The 19,251-nt window shown below is 44.7% G+C and overlaps 1 protein-coding gene across 6 annotated transcripts in view; it reads right to left on the minus strand.

The window, feature by feature from the left end:
- Positions 1-19,251, minus strand: part of cacna1ia (calcium voltage-gated channel subunit alpha1 Ia) — a 147,705-nt gene that overhangs the window by 40,400 nt on the left and 88,054 nt on the right. For all 6 annotated transcript variants that reach the window (XM_034593934.1, XM_034593931.1, XM_034593932.1 and 3 more), the window contains 12 exons: positions 16,692-17,040; positions 15,979-16,071; positions 12,211-12,535; positions 11,508-11,911; positions 6,826-6,977; positions 5,872-6,057; positions 4,349-4,466; positions 4,044-4,199; positions 3,735-3,825; positions 2,055-2,209; positions 879-1,619; positions 234-334 (listed from right to left, as the gene is read on the minus strand). In XM_034593934.1, coding sequence (XP_034449825.1) covers positions 234-334; positions 879-1,619; positions 2,055-2,209; positions 3,735-3,825; positions 4,044-4,199; positions 4,349-4,466; positions 5,872-6,057; positions 6,826-6,977; positions 11,508-11,911; positions 12,211-12,535; positions 15,979-16,071; positions 16,692-17,040 — 2,871 coding nt within the window. The remainder of the gene's footprint in view (positions 1-233; positions 335-878; positions 1,620-2,054; positions 2,210-3,734; positions 3,826-4,043; positions 4,200-4,348; positions 4,467-5,871; positions 6,058-6,825; positions 6,978-11,507; positions 11,912-12,210; positions 12,536-15,978; positions 16,072-16,691; positions 17,041-19,251) is intronic.

Below are 19,251 nucleotides of genomic sequence, written 5' to 3' on the forward strand. Positions count from 1 at the left end.
GATATTTCGATGCGCATTTCTTCCTCTTCTGGAAGTGTGGTTGAAAAAATGCACATATGCCACACAGAAACCAAGAAACACCCATTTGATTTTACTAAGAAATCTGGAGATAACAGGAGAAATGATCAATCGGGAGCACAGCGGGAGAAAAGGTTATAAATAGGGAGACTCCTGCAAAAAATCAGGAGTGCTGGCAGATATGCAACGGGGGAAAAAGGACGATGGCGACTCACTTGTTCTGTGGGGAGAACAGGAAGACGGACCAGTCCTCTCTGCTCTCACACCAGTCCGGTCTGTACGCCTCTAACATCTTCTGGATGCGGAAGCACAAGCTCTGCAACAAACACATGTGTCAGCTCACAACGCGGCTCATACACCACGCACAGCAGTAAACACAAAAACACACCGAGAAACTTCCTGTTTGGACTCGCGTTCTGAATTATTTACAAAAGTGAAACACGTCCATAGCAACAGCTCGGAGCATCTTCCAACGCCGCCATCTGCAACGCTCTCTCCCCCGCTGTCTAAATAGTCCTTTCTAATTAACCTTGTTTCTCTTGTACACAGGCTTGTTTACAATGAAAACAATGGGGCTCCCATGAGTGCAGGCTTTACACAAAGTACTCGAAGATCCTACACGAGACAGCAGGAGATTATTGTATGTGTGAAATCCTGAGCTTGAACATAAAAGCTAATGATTCGGTTACTGGGAATCACAAGGATAGATTGTGTTTCTCTATCTGTTACATACTGGTATAGTGATGGTAGATGACTATAACATTACTTCACTTTCTCACCATCTTGTCCTAATGCTGTTACTGTTTGATTCCCTCCCTCCCTCCCTCCCTCGCTCACACAAACACAAAACAGGAACCTACATATTCGATGTCATCATCCAGGTCCTCCCGGTCCTTGCTGCGCGCGTTCACCTGGGGGAAGACGTCAGTCATCAGCTGGCTCTGGGGGTCCGCCCCTCCGGCCTGCTCGGTCTGGTGTCTAGTTGGGGGCTGGAGAAGCTGAGACAGCGGTGTCTTCCCGTTACAGTCCTGGTGGACCCCCCCTAACCCACCCAGACTGTCGAGGCCACCGCCACCACCTGCGCTGATTATCATCCCACCAGAGACGCTCTTCTTCCTGTGGAGTGCCATGGGGGGCGGTAGGTGGTGTGGCGGCGGCGGCAGTGGTGGAGGGTGTGGGGGTCCCGGCACCTGCAGCAGGTGGGGCAGCTCCAGTGATAGAGCTCTGCGGTCCCTCCTGGGTACAAAGTGACCTGGGAGCATAGGGTGGGGGAGGTGAAGAGAGTGGGAAGCAACAGCGGGAGGAGAGAGCAGAGCCTCCTCCTCGTCTGGGTGGACGCCATGGAAGTGTCGGTGCGGGGATGACGAGGCACGGGGACCACGGATACGCAGGCTCCCTCCAACCAACCCTCCCAGACCACCTAGGCCGTAGCCATAGAAGGGCCTTGCGGAAGTGGGAGTGAAGGATGGACTGGCGCAGGGAGATGAGGAAGAACAAGGCCGGCCGCCTCCCAGGCTGTTCCAGCTGGAACGACGGGCCCACAGGGCCTGAGGGTGGTGAGGCAGCGTGCGTCCCCAGTTGTGGTAACGCCGACAGGGATACTGAGGGAGAAAGAGACAGACAGAGAACCATGTCCAGACTGGATCAGCTTTGACCCTCTGGTTTACTAACAATAATAAATAGAGATCCACACATATCTGATAATAATAAAGAAGAATAAAGCAACATAATCATATGCTACTGATTACAAAAAATGTGTGAGAGCAGCCCATACTTAAATTTGTAGTCAATTAAGTAGCGTGGCATTTAATGAGAACTTGCTGATGCATAATATCGTCCTTCAAACCAATAAAGCATTAAAAAATGATTTGAAATACCCCTTAAAAATACAGACATGACCCAAAACGAAAGCAATCACCCACAATATTTCTCTCACACAGTTTCAGAGGAGTCAAAATGAAATGACCAGTCAACAACTAACAAACAGCAGCTATGTGTTTTCCATCCTGTCTCTCATTACGGCCATTTCCACTCACCAAAGCCCTCTGCTCCAGGTTGGCCCTGCCAAGAGAAATAGCGCTATTCTTCCTGGAGCCAAGAGCAAAGGTCAACCTCTCTCCTGGAAACAGACCAGCAGGCAGGGAGGACAAGTCCATGTGCCCATTGGGGGTCAGCGTACAGATCTTTGGGTCTGAAGGACAGAGGGAGTGGAAAGAAGAAGGCATAAGGGGAATAATGAGGAGGGAAAGAAAGAGGAGTGGTGGGAGGGATGAACAACACTCAGTAGAGAGCCTTCCTCCACAGTCCCCTTATGAAGGCACATTTAAATTCACTAAATTTTCAATTGAATCTGCAGCAAATTGCACACACTCCTAAATATCAGTCCCCTAAACTATTCGAGAAAGTGATCTGCCTTGGATCCCCTCTCCACCAAATTTCATGGAACTCTTTTGAGTAGTGTTTGCGTAATCTTGCAAACTAAGAAACAAACATAACCTCGTTGGCGGAGGTAATGAAGGAAAGATCATTAAACAAGAAGTCATTTCCCTTTGTTTGTTCTTCTCTGTTGCTGTCACACGAACAAAACTTTGTATTCTTCATCAGCCGGCACCATAAACATCCTGAAACAAGGTTACGCGCGGCTCAGAGAGACAGAGGAAGGATTCATTTACACTAAACCAACTCACAGGAGTCGGAGAGGAGAAGTGGTTCCCAGACTGTGGCGGCCCGCCATTGTCCAATTTGTCCTGCCACAGAGTCATAATGATCCACTCTTTTTTCCCAAACATTTCTCATAATAACACAAATGATCTGTTTTGTGCTGCGGCTTCATTGCAGCGCTCTTTGCCCCCCCCCCCCCCTCTCTCGGGAAGGTATTTCTTTCGCTGTGCGCATTGCAGTCCTCAGCAGGCAAACACGCCAGCCCTCTCTGTGCACCGCGTGCGTGTAATAATGTACTGCATGCGTGTTCACAGGGCAATCATCAACCCCCCCCCCCCCGCCTGCACCCCGCAACCCAGCAGCTACCGACATAGATTGAATCACATTCTGTGGGAAACACTGGAGGAGACTTGTAAGAAGTGTAAGAAGAACATCTGCCAGCGGTTTGTCCTTCCTCAACATATTCATAATGTGTTTGATTGTACTTGAATGGAACAAAGTAAACTGACATTTAAAAGGTATTTTTGGGTTCAGGAGAACAGCGAGCCCCCCCGGAGTGCAGCTAAATGCTGCTCTACCCTACGCTGCTCAACAGCATGATGCTTTGGAGAGTTCACTTTTGTTATGCCCACAGGGAGAGTAGAGGAGGGGGATGGATGGAGAACTGGCATCAGGCATGCATTATTAAAAGTGTGTGCAGCTTACATTTCAGACTGTTGCTCGGCAATGTTTGTGGAAATCGGGCAACATGTCTGACGCCCGGGGCACAACAAAACAACCTGAATGCTGAAAGGTTGGAAGATTGGGTTCCTCTTTAGCCAATCAGATGTGACTATTTACTAAGGAAACAGTGTGAGATAATGATTAGTCTAGAATAAATATTTAATGCAACAATTCTGTGTGTTTGTGCTTCTTTTATAATAGACCCCTTTTTTCACAGCTGCCACAATCTAATCAGTTCACGCTCGAGTCCTAATTTGAGGAAATTCCCTCGAGGCGTTTCCTGAGAAAAGAGGTGGACGGATGGACAAATCAAAAAACGCCTCCGGTCAGACCTGAGAGCTGCAGAGAGTCTTTCTGCTTTTCAGTCTCCTCAAAATTACAGGAGGACCTGTCATCTTCCGAGTAGGAGCGGTTTGCGTCGCCCTGTATCCAGGAAAGTGACAGAGAGAGAAAAAGAAGGAGAAAGAGATGCAGAGGGAGGCGGAGAAGGAGAGGGAGCCCATGGGAGGAGGTGAGGAAACAAAGAGTGGGAGAATAAGCAAGGGTAGAAAAGTCAAACAAATTTCAACGTTTGATTCATACTTTTTTATTTTGCTCACTGCTAATGCCCTAAATCTGAGGATAAGAAAAAAAGGTCTCACCTCAGCTTGGAAGCCCTCAACCAAGATGGCGACCAGTAAGTTGAAGAGCACATAGTTTCCAAACGTCATGAGAGCCACAAAATAGAGAGCAGCACAGGGGGAGGTGGAGGCCATGCCGTTGTAGAGCACCATGTTCCAGTCCTCCTGAGTCAGAATCTGCAGGAAATAGACACACAGTGTGGAGCAGGGACACACACACACACACAGACACACACACACGTGGATAGAGGTAGAAAGAATTTGCATGCCCTCACAAGCACATCTGTACAGGTTGTGATATGAAAGTGTGTGTGTGTCATTTGTACCTGAAAGACAGTGACAATGGCCCAGAGCAGGGAGTCAAAGTTCTTCCTGTCGGGCACCGTGTCTCCGGCCTCTGTCTTCAGACTGAACTTGCAGCCAAATATATGCATCCCCAGGATACTGCAACACACAGGAGAGATTTTAACATAATAGATTCAGCTGCACATCCTGTCGTAGGAATAAGAAGAGAGTGCATTCATGCTGTTAAGTTGCATGTCAGTGTTTCCCATTAATTACCAAGAGTAGGACGGCCTGCTTCTTTGATAATAAACCATTTTTTACACCTCTCCTAAAAACAAAACACAGCACGAAACTCTACATTAGAGATAAAAGATCGCTAATGTAGTGTTTTGTGCTGTTGCTTTTTTTTGCAGATCTGTCGGCAGCACATCACTTTAACTTATTCTTGCCCTACTTCCACTTTCAGTCTCACAAACACATACAGATCTGTCTGAGCAATCGGGATAAATCCAAGAGAGTTATTACCGTTTTTGCCATATCTCTGATTCTGTCAATCCAAACACTAACTTTATGCCTTTTAAGACAATATGCTTCAGACCATACACTGAAGACATACACAGAAACAGACAAACACACATCAAATCAGCATAACCAGGGCAATTGTCTCTTCAAGTTTTATTCTAGCATTTGTTTCCGGCTTGTGTCACTGTGAAACCCAGTCGGCGCCGTTCATATTCTCATCCGTCACTTTCTCTGGAGTGATTATGAAGAGGTTTTAAATGTCGCAGCTGAGAGGTACTTTGCATTAACTGCCCCAAAAAGCACCAGTTGCTCAGGATGGCATTAGCAGACTAAAAAGCTCTGATGCCATCTGTCTGTACGTGTCAAGAGGCAGGTTTGCAGGGACACGTATATACACACATACACACACACATTCGCACTCTGTGTAACTTAGATTTTGCAGTCTACCTCGTAGAGTGACTGGTATGGTTCTTTACTGGATTCAGGTAAAGCTAAAGCATTGCTAATGGTGTATTACTTCTAAAAACAACATATATTCATGCTAAACTAAAATCATCACTGTGCAATTTGAGCCCAGTCTCTAGGTGTCACTTTGAGAGCTGCGGTTTATTCTTATCACTGTTCTTTGGCCCAAAGCCTATCTGTCATATTTAATGGAATTTCAAATGTTTCATGCAGTCAAACGCTCTGAAGTAATGTTGGAGAAGAAGACAGGTTAACGAGATAATCCCTGACATAGATGGGAAAGCAAGAATGTGTGTGTGTGTGAAGGGGGGGGGGGGTTCAGCCATAGCTTTCAGCAGCCTGCGCAGAGTTCATCTATTGATAATCGATCGTCTTAGGCTTTAAACTATCATTGCACTGTACCTCACAGTGCATACACAGTATTTACATACAGTACGTACAGCTAACAAACACCACAGTCTCTCTTCTCTCTCACTTTTTATCCACACTTCTCTGCCCTCTTATTTTTTTATTTCCTTTCTCTGAGTCACACTCCACATAAATCTGTGCCCCCCCCCCCCCCCCCCCCCCCGGTTACCTGAAGATGAAGATGAACAGCATGAGCAGCATACAGAAGGTGGCCACGTTGTCCATCGTCTTCATCAGCACCACCAGCTGCCGCCTCAGTGCAGGCATGAACCTCACCAGCTTAATGACCCTCAGCAGCCGGAAGGTCCTCAGCACTGACAGGCCGCCGTCTGCTTGGCCGATGATTTCACACACACTGGGATGTGTCATATGGGAGAAAGTGAGAAATTGGAGAATTGGAGAAGAATATGAAAATGGTAGAGAAAAACATGTGTATTGTTACAACCGGGGAGTTAGATTTAAAAAATGAAAATCAATGTAAAGGAGGGAAAGACCAGATAAGAGAAGATTAAATAAGTGGACAAGGCGGTAACACTACTGCACATTCTAAAGAGGCAGAGAATCCATACTGGTGATTAGAAATATTTCTGACGTTACATATTTTATCCCCATGATGCAGGACATTTCCTATATTTATCATTTCAAAAGAACAGTGAAATGCAAAGCTTCATGTGGAATCATGAATATACGCATTGGAAGAAAGTTAACGTTCTCCACACGAGGGGAAATCTTCAAACTGCATTTGGATGCAATTTATTCAGTCAGTACACGTTGTGACAGCTGATGGTATTTTTTCAGCGAGGAGACATTTGAAGCTGCATACGACAGCTTTGAATTCGGTTTTGGGACTTTACTATTGAGGTGAAACAATAACTTGATCAGTTGATTGATTGAATATTAATCTGCGACTATTCTCCACATCCCAGCTTTGCTATAGAGATGATTTTCTATGTTTCTCAGTTTTGTATCATAGTAGATTAAACAGTATTAGTTTGGGAATTATAAATCGGACCATGCAGATGTTTATAACATCAATTTGATATTATAAAGGGAAATGCTCAATCTTTTCTGACGTTTTTGGGACAAAACATGCATTTAACTAATTCTAAAGCAGATTACAGACCTGATGATAACAATGATGCCATCAAATATGTTGTAGGGGTTCCTCAGGTACTCAAAGAAGCCGAACGCAGTCAGCTTGAGGATCATCTCCAGCGTGAACATGCTGGTGAAGACGATGTTGCAGATCTCCAGGACGTTGGTCAGCTCCTCGGGCTGGGTGGAGGTGGGTAAAGGGGTGGAGGGAGGTCAGAGAAACGACAAAACAAAAATAAAACAGCAGGTGAGATGTGGGCTAGAGGTGTAAACTTTCTTAAAAGCAGAGAACTGAGAGAGACACAGACATAAACACATAGTCGATATTAAACCACTGCTTTGCAATCACAGCTACGGCAACAAAAGATGCAGGAGGACTGTGGAGAAAACAACAATGTACCCGTCACCTTCCTCCGCCTGTGTTTAAAAAAGCTGTCACTCAGACTGTCAGTCACTCACAAAGAGAAATCTCTTGTAACCTGGCAAATAGAATCAGCACACAGAGGAAATAGAGAGAGAGAGAGAGAGAGAGAGAGGCATGAGAGCGAACTATAAAGGTTAAAAATCTTGTTTTTTATAGAGTCAGACTGATATGGATTTTCGGTGGCCGATGCTGATATTGACGTGGATATATAAAATATCCAGTACCGATATATCCGCCGATAAAAAAACAATTGGCACTGATTCCTAAGGAGTTGCCATCAAAACTTTATAAAAAGGAAGGCTCAATATTTCACAGGTTAACCATAAACTTGATCATAAATGACTATAAATAAAAGTTGAGTCTTTATTTTACATAAAATAATATACCTATATATCAGTGGAAGGCTCATATCGGTTGCTTTTCATTGACCAGCCAATGGCTCCTGTTTTTTTTTTTTGTTTTATCACAGATGTTTAAGTGAAACTTGCCAGAAGAAAAAAAAACTCTCATTTGCAAATATGAACAGTAAAATGAGAAATAGGACGGAGAGGGTAGAGGGTCACACAACTTGGTGGCTGAATAGGAGGATTTTATCTGGAACCGGGAGAGGATACCCAAACACATAAAAACCACTCACACACAAAAGAAACACAAACTCATCCTCCGGTCAATCCCGGGTTTATTTCCATTTGTATGTGCGCGTGCGTGTGAGACTGAATGTGTGTGATGCACGATATGGATCAGATGCTTTCACTGATACCCCCTGTGAATTTCGGTTTCAAAGCCAGAGGAGAAATAGCCAGTTAGCCCTGCCAAAGTTAGCAAACCATGTCAGAGAAAAACCCACTCTCAATCCTCCCCTCCTCTAATCCGCTTTCTCTCTCAGTCTATCTCCACCAGCCCCCTGGATCCATCCATTTTTCTTTCTCTTTCGGAGTCTCATTATCAGGCAGGGCCATCTATTCCCAGTCAATATCCTGCTGTCCATCAGGGGAGGGTGAACGGGATGGGAAGATCCCGGCCGAACGGAGAAGAAAAAGTGGAGTAGGCGGAGGGATTATTTGGGAGGAGATGATGACATGATGGGAGAGGAGGAGAGGAGAGGAGAGAATAATACTTGATCGGAGGTGAGAATGAGGAAGAATGTAAAAGGGACGGAAATGGAAATAATCTGACAAAACCAGCATAAATCTCTTGAGCTAGGTTTTAACTGGAAGATTTCAGTCTGAGACTCAGGAACTGGGAGCTGGACAGATCGGCAGACGACAGGTTGGTTTCGGTAATGACACGACATCTAGAATTAACACCTCATTGCTGTTTGCCTCCACCACCAGTAACCTTGAACTTTGGTCTTTGTCGACCAAAGCAAATCTCCTTTGAGTCCAAGTGAGTATTTGTGCCAAATTTCAAGAAATCCGCTCCAGGCTTTCGTGCACAGCATAAAAATCTATATGTCATCGAACTGATATTTAAAAAGGTGCTAACTGTGGTGGGGAATGCAGAGCGAAGGGATGAACGTGCACAGACACAAACAAGTTTCCTCCCTCCGCTGTTGGCTCTAACCTTGACCTATGTCCAGAGCTCTCTCACCAGTCGACAGGACAAACACAGGATATGAGATTTATTGCTATTGACAGAACCATCACATCCCCTGACATCACACTTTAACTCAGACAAAATACCATCATTCCACCCTCCCCTCGCTCTCTCCCTCCTCGCTGCTTCCCTTCTTCTTGCCCCATTACCTTTTATTCCCTCGCCGTGTTTCTCCTCATGTCCTCGCGCCTGCTTTCTCCCATGCTGCTTCAAAACCTGCTCCGTCACTATCCATCACCTGAAGAGTATTTCATATTTTATCCGGCCAAACAAATGTCCTCCCTCGTATTCTCAGTGCCCGCAGCGAGTGCACGTTGCTCACATATGAAATATGAATGGATGAGCTTCAACTTTGCCAGCCTTGGATTCTAATGTGCCAATTTATTTTCCACAAACAGACATGGACACAGTTAAAGTAATCTCAAATAGTTTGTCTTCAATGTTAGTGTGTTGCATCCTACATGATTATGACCTCTCATCATCAAAGACAACAGTAAATAACTGCAACGTCATACCAACACAAAGAAATAAGTTTGTTTCCCTCGGGCAGGTTGTGGTGCTCTGTGGTTCCTCATTTTTTTGTCAGGGAGAAGCACATCAGCTTCAGATTTCCTGTTTTAGAATAAAATCTGCTGCAGAACCGAAACACATACTTTTCCCTCTGTTTCTGTGCCAGCCTGGGGAAATTGTGGAGGGAGGAGGGCTCCAAAGAAAGACAGACAAAGCATCTGTGTGTGTGTGTGTGTGTGTGTGTGTGTGTGTGTGTGTGTGTGTGTGTGTGTGTGTGTGTGTGTGTGTGTGTGTGTGAGTGTTTGTGTGTGCATGCATGCAAATGTATGTGTGTTTCTGAATACATGCCTACTTTCAAACGTACACAGAATCACACGGGGAATTGAGCTGAAAACTGCTGTGTAACCGGCATCTGCCTCGCTCTTCCCCATCTCACTCGTCGCCTCCTCTTCCTTGCCACCACCATCTCCCCCCCAACACAACCCCTCGTTTATTTTTAGAGTCTTCCGAGATGAGAGAAAGCAACTACTCTGTCAAAGAGTGTGTGGGTGGATATGAGAGACAGAGAGAGAGAGAGAGAGAGAGAGAGAGAGAGAGAGATAGAGAGAGAGAGAGAGAGGGAGAGAGAGAGAGAGAGAGAGAGGGTAAAACAGAGTCAGAGTAGATGAAACACTTGAAGTAAGGCAGGAAGGATGGATGGGAGGAAGGAAGGAAGGAAGACGATACGGCACAAAGGAAGGAGTGGGGGAATGTGGACGGGTGCACAGAGGGATTTATGGGGGAAATAAGGGGAGAGGGGTGGAACCAGCGAGGGAGAGAGCAGAGGAGATAGAGGGAAAAAAAAAAGTGAGGAGAGAAATGAAGGCAAATGAAAAAGCTGTTTTATGTAACAGCTTGTGAGTGTGTGCGCCTGAATGTGTTCCTGTTTAAAACATATTTATTTATGTGCATACACACAGGATAAAAAAATAAATGCGTATTGTAATGTGTGCACACTTGGATGTACTTGTGTTTGCATGTTTGCGTGCGTGTGTGTGTGTGTGTGTGTGTGTGTGTGTGTGTGTGTGTGTGTGTGTGTGTGTGTGTGTGTGTGTGTGTGTGTGTGTGAGCCTGTGCGTGTTCTTGGCAGACGTCTCTCACTCTCGCTTGCAGACACCTGCCTCGTCTGCCTCCGAGGAGCCGGGGCCGATGTTAAAAGCCAGCTCGGTTTTGTCTGCCGCAAGGCTAAATGTTTAAACCTCTGTCAGGGAGCTGCATGGCAGAGTGATGCTCCACTCCCACACACATCCCTCTGAATGTCATCTGCTATTGTGATAGTTGCAGCAGCGATGGCTCATCAGCGGCGATAGTGGCTTATGTGATGAGGCCATGGTGATTTGTGGGCGTGAGAGAGGAGACAGAAGTGATTACACTATTGACACTATAGTATGTCAGTGTAGATCACTCATATTGCTGCAATGATAGCAGGATGATAGAATGGCACTCAGTAGAGCGCATGCACCGAGGCCCAACGGTCCCTTTCTGAAACCACATTTAAATTCACCAGATCCAAACTCCTCCCCTAAATATGCCAGAGTTTTGAAACATGCCCGATCTCACAATGTCAAGTCCTGGATCTGCAGCCTGATCCGGATCCACGCCAAAATCTAACCCCTACACACAATTTGATGGAAATTGTTTTTTTTCCTCAATCCTGCTTACTAACAAACAAACACAGATGAAAACATAACCTCCTAGATGGGGGATATTATTGAACGTCTTTATTGAGACCTTTAAGGTTTAAGGTTAAAAAAATGAAAGTTGAGTTTCCACCAATTAAACATCATCCTGCTATACTCACAAGCCTGATTTCCTCTTTTTTTCCACAGCAATGTTGTGCTTCTCTTTCAATATTGATATATAATATGATATATAATATATAATAATAAATTATATTCTGCTTTTCTAGATTATTAGTCTGATGTCAAACGCAATTCTCTCCATACTTAAATTTCACAATAAAAGCAAGAGGATAACGGCTTCTGAATCACTCGTATGCTTTTAATGTGAAACACATGGAAGCACTATTGAATTTGCACCCCACAGCAGCAACAGGAAATGGAAGCAGGTCAAATATATTTGTTAATAGAAATTATCACTGTAAAAAAAAATACTTGGTGTGACAGGACTGAGAATCGTACCTGGTTATGATGCTCGATGCCCATACTGATGGTGTTGATGAGAATGGCGATCATGATGCCCCGGCTGAAGTACTTGCTCTCCACAATGCCCCAAAGTTTCCTCCTCATACCCTTCCAAAGGTCCCTACAGAGTCCGAAGCACGTCCTCCTCTTCTTCTTCTTCTTCTTCTTCTTCTCCCCTTCTCCCCTCTCCTCTAAGTGGTTCTCTTCCTTGTCCGTTTCTTTCACAGCATCCTCCTCGTCCTCCTCGCGGTTGTCAGAGTCTCCCGCTGCCCTTGCCCCGTCTTTCAGCGACAGCGCACATATGGGGCAGTCCTCTGGATTTTGAGGGACAGACAGACTGATGGAGTTGGCTTCCGTCTGAGAGCCGTGGTCTTGCTTGCTCTGGTGTGGACAGTGGGATGCTAGAGATGCAGAGGCAGGAGTAAACAGAGTGAGGCTGGGTGCACTTTAAAGGTTTGAATATGAATGCAGAATATACAAGGCGTTTGAATTGTTGGAAAAGCTGCACACATTTATTATTTCAGTGAAAAGATAAACCAAGTATGCATATAGAAATTATACATAACCCCATCATCATGCTCTTTCAAGCAACTAAACCATATTCAGCTGTTTTTCCACATGTTGTGTGAAAAACACAAGGGTCAAATGTTACATAAATAAGACATATTCAGATGACACTTTCTGAGGCCCTCCCACTCACATTTTGGGTGTCTGGAGTGATGCCGCTCTCCGTTCATCTTCCCTCCGGCGCGCCTGTTACCCCTGCCTCCACCAGCTGGCGGGGGCTTGCCCCTCAGCGTGTAGTAGAGAGCCGTCGATCTCCTCTTAGCCTTGCGGAGGACGTGGCAGACCAGCTGGAAGATCTCCTCGTAGCAATCTCCCGGCTCAGCCATGCTGGCCAACGTGGAGGAGGACAGGCACTGAGCCCTTTGCTCCTGCATCAGCTGGTGCTCCCGCTGTTTGGTCTCAGAGAACTGGGTGGCGATGACCACCAGGCACAGGTTGATCATGAAGAACGAACCAATCTGGAAAGATGTGGAGCAGCAGGCAGTTATGAAACTTAATGGGTGAGTAAAGATGTACATGGAGGGAGATACAGGCGGTGAAACACATAGAAATCTACTACAGGGACTATGAGCTTATCTGGCATATAGACCCCATTCAGACCTGGTTTAACATCTGGCCAGGACCATATTTAGGTCAAAGATAGTACTGCTCTGGAAACTGCAGAAATTCAGATTTACAAGACTAAACCGAGAAGGAACTATAAATAAAACAATAAGGAGGAGTGCAGCTTCTGTTTATTCATCCAAGAAACATGAAACAATGTGAAGAATTGTAATGTTGCCAGGCTGGTCTTTCATTTAGCTCACACTTGGACGCAGATTGTGATGACATGTGCCAACCCCCCCCCCCCCTGTAGAAATGTTAGGACTCATGCTAAAGGTCTCTGAGGGTTGGCTTCACAACAAAACCAAGGCTGATTGGACGAGACGGACAGAGCCAACAAAATCCCAAAGCACAGATCAGCAACTAGCTTGTCTTCTTTTTTATGACCTGACTCTGACTTGACTTCCGCTTCCACCCCTCCTCCAACTCAATATCCTGCTTTGCTTTTCTTACGCCCATGAACTTTAACTCATCAAAGGGATTTTCTTTTTAAATCTTTCACAAGAGCTTTTCTTATTTTTCCTATCGTGAGTCAATCTGAGGGTTGAGGAAGGAGGAGGAGGAGATGAGGCGCATTGTGAATAGAACGTGTTGGCTGACCCTTTTAGAGGCGGTAATGGGAATCACTACAGGACTGCTGAAATGGCTTTTATTGGACTGTACTCGGAGCTGGTTACGGAACAATGATTCGATCAATAATGGCTAATGCTGAACAACTCAGAAAGCAGACCGCTGCATGGAAGGAGCAGCTCGTGGCCGAGTGTCAATTCAGTTCATTACAAATCTGAACATGTGTTCCCCTCTTTCTCTCGGGACAAAAGCTCTGAGACCGGCACATGTTGAGAGCACACACAGACATCTCATAAATACATACAAGGCCAAAACACTGGGAGCAGCGTCACTCAATAAAACATCCACGGACATAAAAATTCAAACTTAATGACCTTTCACACATTGACTTTCATCCACAGTGATCAAAGATGCAGGTCAAGAAGGGAGACGAGAAGCTGAGAGGAACAGAAAAGAGGAGAGTCCAGATATATACGGATTAGAGTGAGGATAAGAGGCCTGAGTTCGGACAAATGTTTTTATTTTATTTTGGTTTCGGGCCGGGTGCAATCATTTTGGCTGCGATATCTTTTTTTACACCGCACGTGTCTGTAATCGGGGAAAATGTTAAGAAAGAAAATCAAAGCCTGAAAACCCCACTCTAATACAGTATATGGGAGAGTGTGTGTGTGTGTGTGTGTGTGTGTGTGTGTGTGTGTGTGTGTGTGTGTGTGTGTGTGTGTGTGTGGGAAGGGGAGAGGGAGGAGAGATGCCCATCTGTGGCCTGTAGGTCAAAGCAGGTCCGCAGGTGTGTGGGGCTTTGATTTCCCTCCAGGTCTGCATCTGTATGTGTGTGTGTGTGTGTGTGTGTGTGTGTGTGTGTGTGTGTGTGTGTGTGTGTGTGTGTGTGTGTGTGTATTCTGTGCTTATGATCAGTGGACAGCTTTGTGCATAATCAGGAAAGGCAGCCCAATATCACGCACTCAGATGATCACTGCATTATTCATGCGTACAAACAAACACACAGACAAAAAAACATGTGTGATCGACACACTCGCACACAAACCGCACACACAGATTTAAATGGCAGGCTCGGCTTACCACTGATTACATGTGTCCCCGTGCCTCCGTGCAGCAGCTGTCATATATATTTATGTGTATAAATATCATATCTTTCTCTCGGAAACAGACATGCACTCACACAAACACTATCTCCTAATAACTTAGACTCCTTTGACTCCAAGACAAATCTCTTTGCTCGTAATGTGACACCAATACCACGCAGACAGAGATGAGGCCCAGTTTGACACTTTGGAGGTCAAACGTCTCCTTGTCTCTTGGTTTTATTTCCACAAACACACATGCAGGAACACACACTTAACAGCACTGCAACTTCACAAAACCTCTCATGCACACGCATACAGAAGAATGAAAGACAAAGGACCACTGAAGGAAAGATTGACAGTTAAGGTGACTGAATGTGTGAGCAGCACCTTTAGTGGCTGATGGAAGATCCTGACTGAAAACTTCTCACACTGTCAGCAACACTTGCAAAGCTTCCCTCAGGACCCTCCGACAAACAGACTGACGCCTCGCAGGGAAACCGCCAAATGGGCAGAACAATTATGGCGACCAGGAAAATGAGCTCTCTACATTTTGGAGCCTGTGGTCAGTGGAGCGGCATAAATCAGGCAAAAAGTGATTACGCTGCAGTGTGACACCATGTCAGCCACTGGAGCTATCTTCCAAAAAAAGGTGCTTACGCTGCCAACGCCAACCTCAGGTCAAATCTGCCAAAACAGGGATGTAATTTACAGCTGCCGTCACAATTCCAATTATCACCTCACCTCGCCAAAATAAGGCCAAGCTTGTGAGGATGAGGTGGGTGACAAAAATGTCTCGTCGGGCAGGTCCATCTCATTATACAGTAGTACAGATATTGTGTAGTGTGCTTGCGAATTAGTTGTGTGTTTGTTTTTTCTTTTTGTTTCTTTTCTCTCTCTCATCTTTTTACTCCTCTTGAATTTATTCATTTTCTCACATTTGTCTTTCTTTGACATCATTTTGCAGTGATCCTCTCTCGCCTCCGTCCGGCGTCTTTGTTGTTTCCTTGATCTCATTTCCCAGCTTTACAAAAAGGCTTCATGTCTGTTTCTCTATTGTGCTCTGCCAGTGGTGGCAAAGTGCAACATCTGGGACTTCTGTTGTTCGTCCGCTGCCACACAGAGTGACTGAATGTCGTTTGACCGACAGCCAACAGCGCGTGAATGCGGAATTAAACACCTTTCATTGTGCCACCACCTGCTACTGCAGACAAAAGGCTGATCTAGGTTTTGCACACTCGTTTTTCTTCCTTTGGACAAAGCGCACACTTCCTAGCTCCTCATCTCCCCCTTTTCCTTCGTCACCCACCGAAGACACGTTCACTTAAGAGCCAACTTCCCTCTCTCCTGCAGACATCGATTGTGGACAGTCCTTTATGCTACTATTGATTTTCACAAGTCTATTAACACTCGAATCCGCCACTCAGGAAATATCCTCATTCAATTTATTGATGGCAAGAGACCGCTGATGTCCACACATATTGGAAATGTTATCAGGGCTTTTTTTAATCTCCAGAGTGTATAACTAGACTTTTAATTCACTCTTCAGTTATTCACTGTTTAGTCACCACATCGCACAATGGATGTGTCAGCTGGTAATGTAGACTACTGATGATTCAATAAACCTAGTAATACGTGGTACTTACAATGATGAGTAAGATGAAGTAGATGAAGTTGTAGAAGGAGTGAGCATCCATCACGTAGTACATGATCTCCACCCAGCCCTCCAGAGTGATCACCTGGGAGGAACCATTTGACCGAGCGTCAACACAAGGTAAACAAGACATATTGGGCTTTCTCAACAGGACATAACTGGTAAAAAAAAAGCTTTGCTCTATCCAATATTTACTAGTGCTGCATAGTTTATATCAAACATTTAAATCCAATATACTGTTGTGAATACAATATTACAATATAGAGTCAAAAATACTGATTTAGTGCTTGAGTGTGCTCATAAGTAAAATAAATTAACTGGATTTGAATTGTTTAAAAATCATTGTTTAAACATCATATTTTAATAAATATGATTTATAATGCACCTAAAATTGATTTATTGAGATTTGTCATATTAACCCTCTGGCATCTGCAGTCACTCCACTTACACTTACACTTAAAAAATTAATCTCAAATTATCCTTCATGTTTTATTTCAAATTTTCCACTGTGAACAAATCATGTGATGTGTAGTTTTGGGTCCAATATGTTGATACTATTTCAAAATGATAAATTAACCCCCTGGCAATGAAAAAAAAAAAATTCAGATATTGGCAAGTTAAATATTTTACAAAGATAAAAATCAAAAGGACTCATAAGTGTTGAAGGATCAGAAATCCTCACTTCACACTGAAAAGGATTCTCACCTGAAAAATGACAATCCAGGCGTAGACGATGTTGTCAAAGTTGATGGCACTTTTGTGAGGGTTACTGTTCCCTGTGTGGCAGCGAGTGTAATACTGGTTCCAGTTGATACACAGACCCATCGCTTCACCTGCACCACTGCCGTTGGTCAGCGGCTCCAGACTCAGGCCCAGAGCTTGTCTGTGGAGCGCATCCTCCTTGTCCAGGCAGCAGGTGCGGCCTCCTTCGCGCCTCGCCGGCACATCGGTACACGACATGATGCCATTGTCAGACGGCAAGGAGCAGATGAAGGGGCGTTCATCGTCCTCCTCCGGCTGATAGTACGGAGTTGGAAGAGTCATACCTGACGACCTGGGGTACGGACAAGGTAAGAAACCAAGTAAATATGACATTAATACAAAATACAGTAGAAAAGGGATTCCTATTATCTTTCAATACTTCGTTTGGGGAGTTTCATGAGGATTTCAGTGAAAGACAGAGAGTCAAGAGGGAGCCAGGAATGAGGAATATGAAATGAGAGATGTTCTATAGCGCAGTCACCGAAGTTAATCTCCAGAAGTACTCAATCAAGCCTGTGGGATAAATGCATCAATGAAGGGAAGCAGGTGAATGAGGAAATGCAAATGATTCTGCATGTGCCGGGAGGATATACTGTCTCTCTTCCCTTCTCAGTCTCACATACACACACGAGTAAATACTTTTATTATCCAGCTTATGCTCTACACTACAGATCCTAGCTGGATGTCTGTTGCCTGTCTGGTGGGTTCAATCTGACTTACAGACACACACTGATGTTGATCTGAGTGGAACCTTAAGTAGAGTAGGAACTATTCACGTGTTTTCACTTTATATTACACTTTTCTATTTGAACCTTTTGATCTCCAATCCAGTGTAATTGAGGCACGTATCCTTACTAGACTGATAAACAGACCAGTATATAGAGCTGTAAATAGTCTATACAGAATGTTTTTCAGTGGGGAAAGAAAAGCCTGAGTTAGCAGTGAACCAGCGATCAGCGCCTACAGCTAGTGCAGTGAACCAAAGGCTTGCTGACAAGTGTGGTAAACAGGGGGGAGGTCAGGAGTCTCCTGAGGTGAAACCATGCCTCACCTAAGACTTCACATCTAGTTACATTGAGCCCTTTGGTTATGATCGATTTACTAATCTGAGAAGAAAGGTGTCACCTTCACACTCTCAAGTTTGTTTGTGAGTTTCTAAACAAATCTCTTAAACTGTTTTCATCTGACTCAGTGAACCAGAGGATTAGAATAGGTTTTGTAGCAGCACCACTTATGATTTTATTTTGTCTGCACCTGAAATGGGTCTGGTGGTTTAAAACCGATCCATTATGAAAACTGGAAGGAGCCCAGGTGAAGCCATGGCTGCATTAAGGGACTTATTTTGCTCTATTTGTGTTTTAACCTTCAATGTCTCAGAACTACTCAAAAAACTGCTGAACTGCTTTCTTTTTGCAGCCATTCTCATAAAACGCTGCAAAGTTTCCTTTTCGTGATCAGTGCATGCAGCGGGCGAATCGGGGTCAGGTTTGTTTCATTTGGCAGCGATAAACACAAAAGGCCCCGCAGGTAAATAATTAGTGTGGACTTGACAAAGCAGAGGTAATAAGTGAGTTCTGCCATTTGAAACAGGGACGGCTCGGCGCTGCTGCCCTGATTACTCTGCCGAGCACATGGAACTACAGTAATTTGACTGGGACTGAGATAAGTGGAGATAATCATACATCACTCTAAGGTTTTTAATGAGCGCCGACAGGTCACTGAGGGCGGCTCTGAAACGAAAAACGTCCATACATCTTCCACCGGGAGCAACGCGTATCGTTATCTCATCATTGTGTTGTTGTTCTGTGAGAAATCAGGCTGTTCTCTCTTCACGTATATCAGGGTGTTGGTGGAATGTCCCGGTGCAGAGGCAGCTGGATCATTTTTTGTCAAAGAACACATGGCAGAAGAAAATGAAAGTGATCATTACTAAACTAAACTAACCAGGTGACAAGCACATCATTGGAGATGAGTGTGTTGGGCACCAGACAACAAATTGTTTAATCGTGCAAACTGAGTCACATGGAAAGTGTACGTGAGATTGAGCGAGTGATATCATAGGATACCACCCCTACCTCAACATCGTATACATAAAACACACACAGATATGATTGTGTGAGAGGGTATGTTCATCTTTCAGTCAACCGGAACGTTTGGGTAAATTTGAAGTAATTCCCTCAAGGTGTTCTTGAGACGTTGCATTCACAAGATCCCAAAACCTGTTTTGACCGTTGTCCACCAAAATCGATTCAGTTTGTCTTCGAGTCTAACTGAGATTTTGTAGAAAATTTGAAGAAATTCCCCCAAACACTTACACTGTATGTTCACAAGAAGACAACGCACGGACACACAACCTGAAAACATGACGCCTATGGTCAATGGCAGAAAAATCGATCAGCGAGGCCGAATAAGTGCGTTCGTCTGAGTGCGTGTGTGTGCGTGTAAATGTGTGAACGTGTGTGTGTGTGTGAGAGAGAGCTCTGACATGACTGTGGAGTCAGGT

This window comes from Hippoglossus hippoglossus, chromosome 8 (genome assembly GCF_009819705.1).
Source record: "Hippoglossus hippoglossus isolate fHipHip1 chromosome 8, fHipHip1.pri, whole genome shotgun sequence".
Classification (NCBI taxonomy): Eukaryota; Metazoa; Chordata; class Actinopteri; order Pleuronectiformes; family Pleuronectidae; genus Hippoglossus; species Hippoglossus hippoglossus.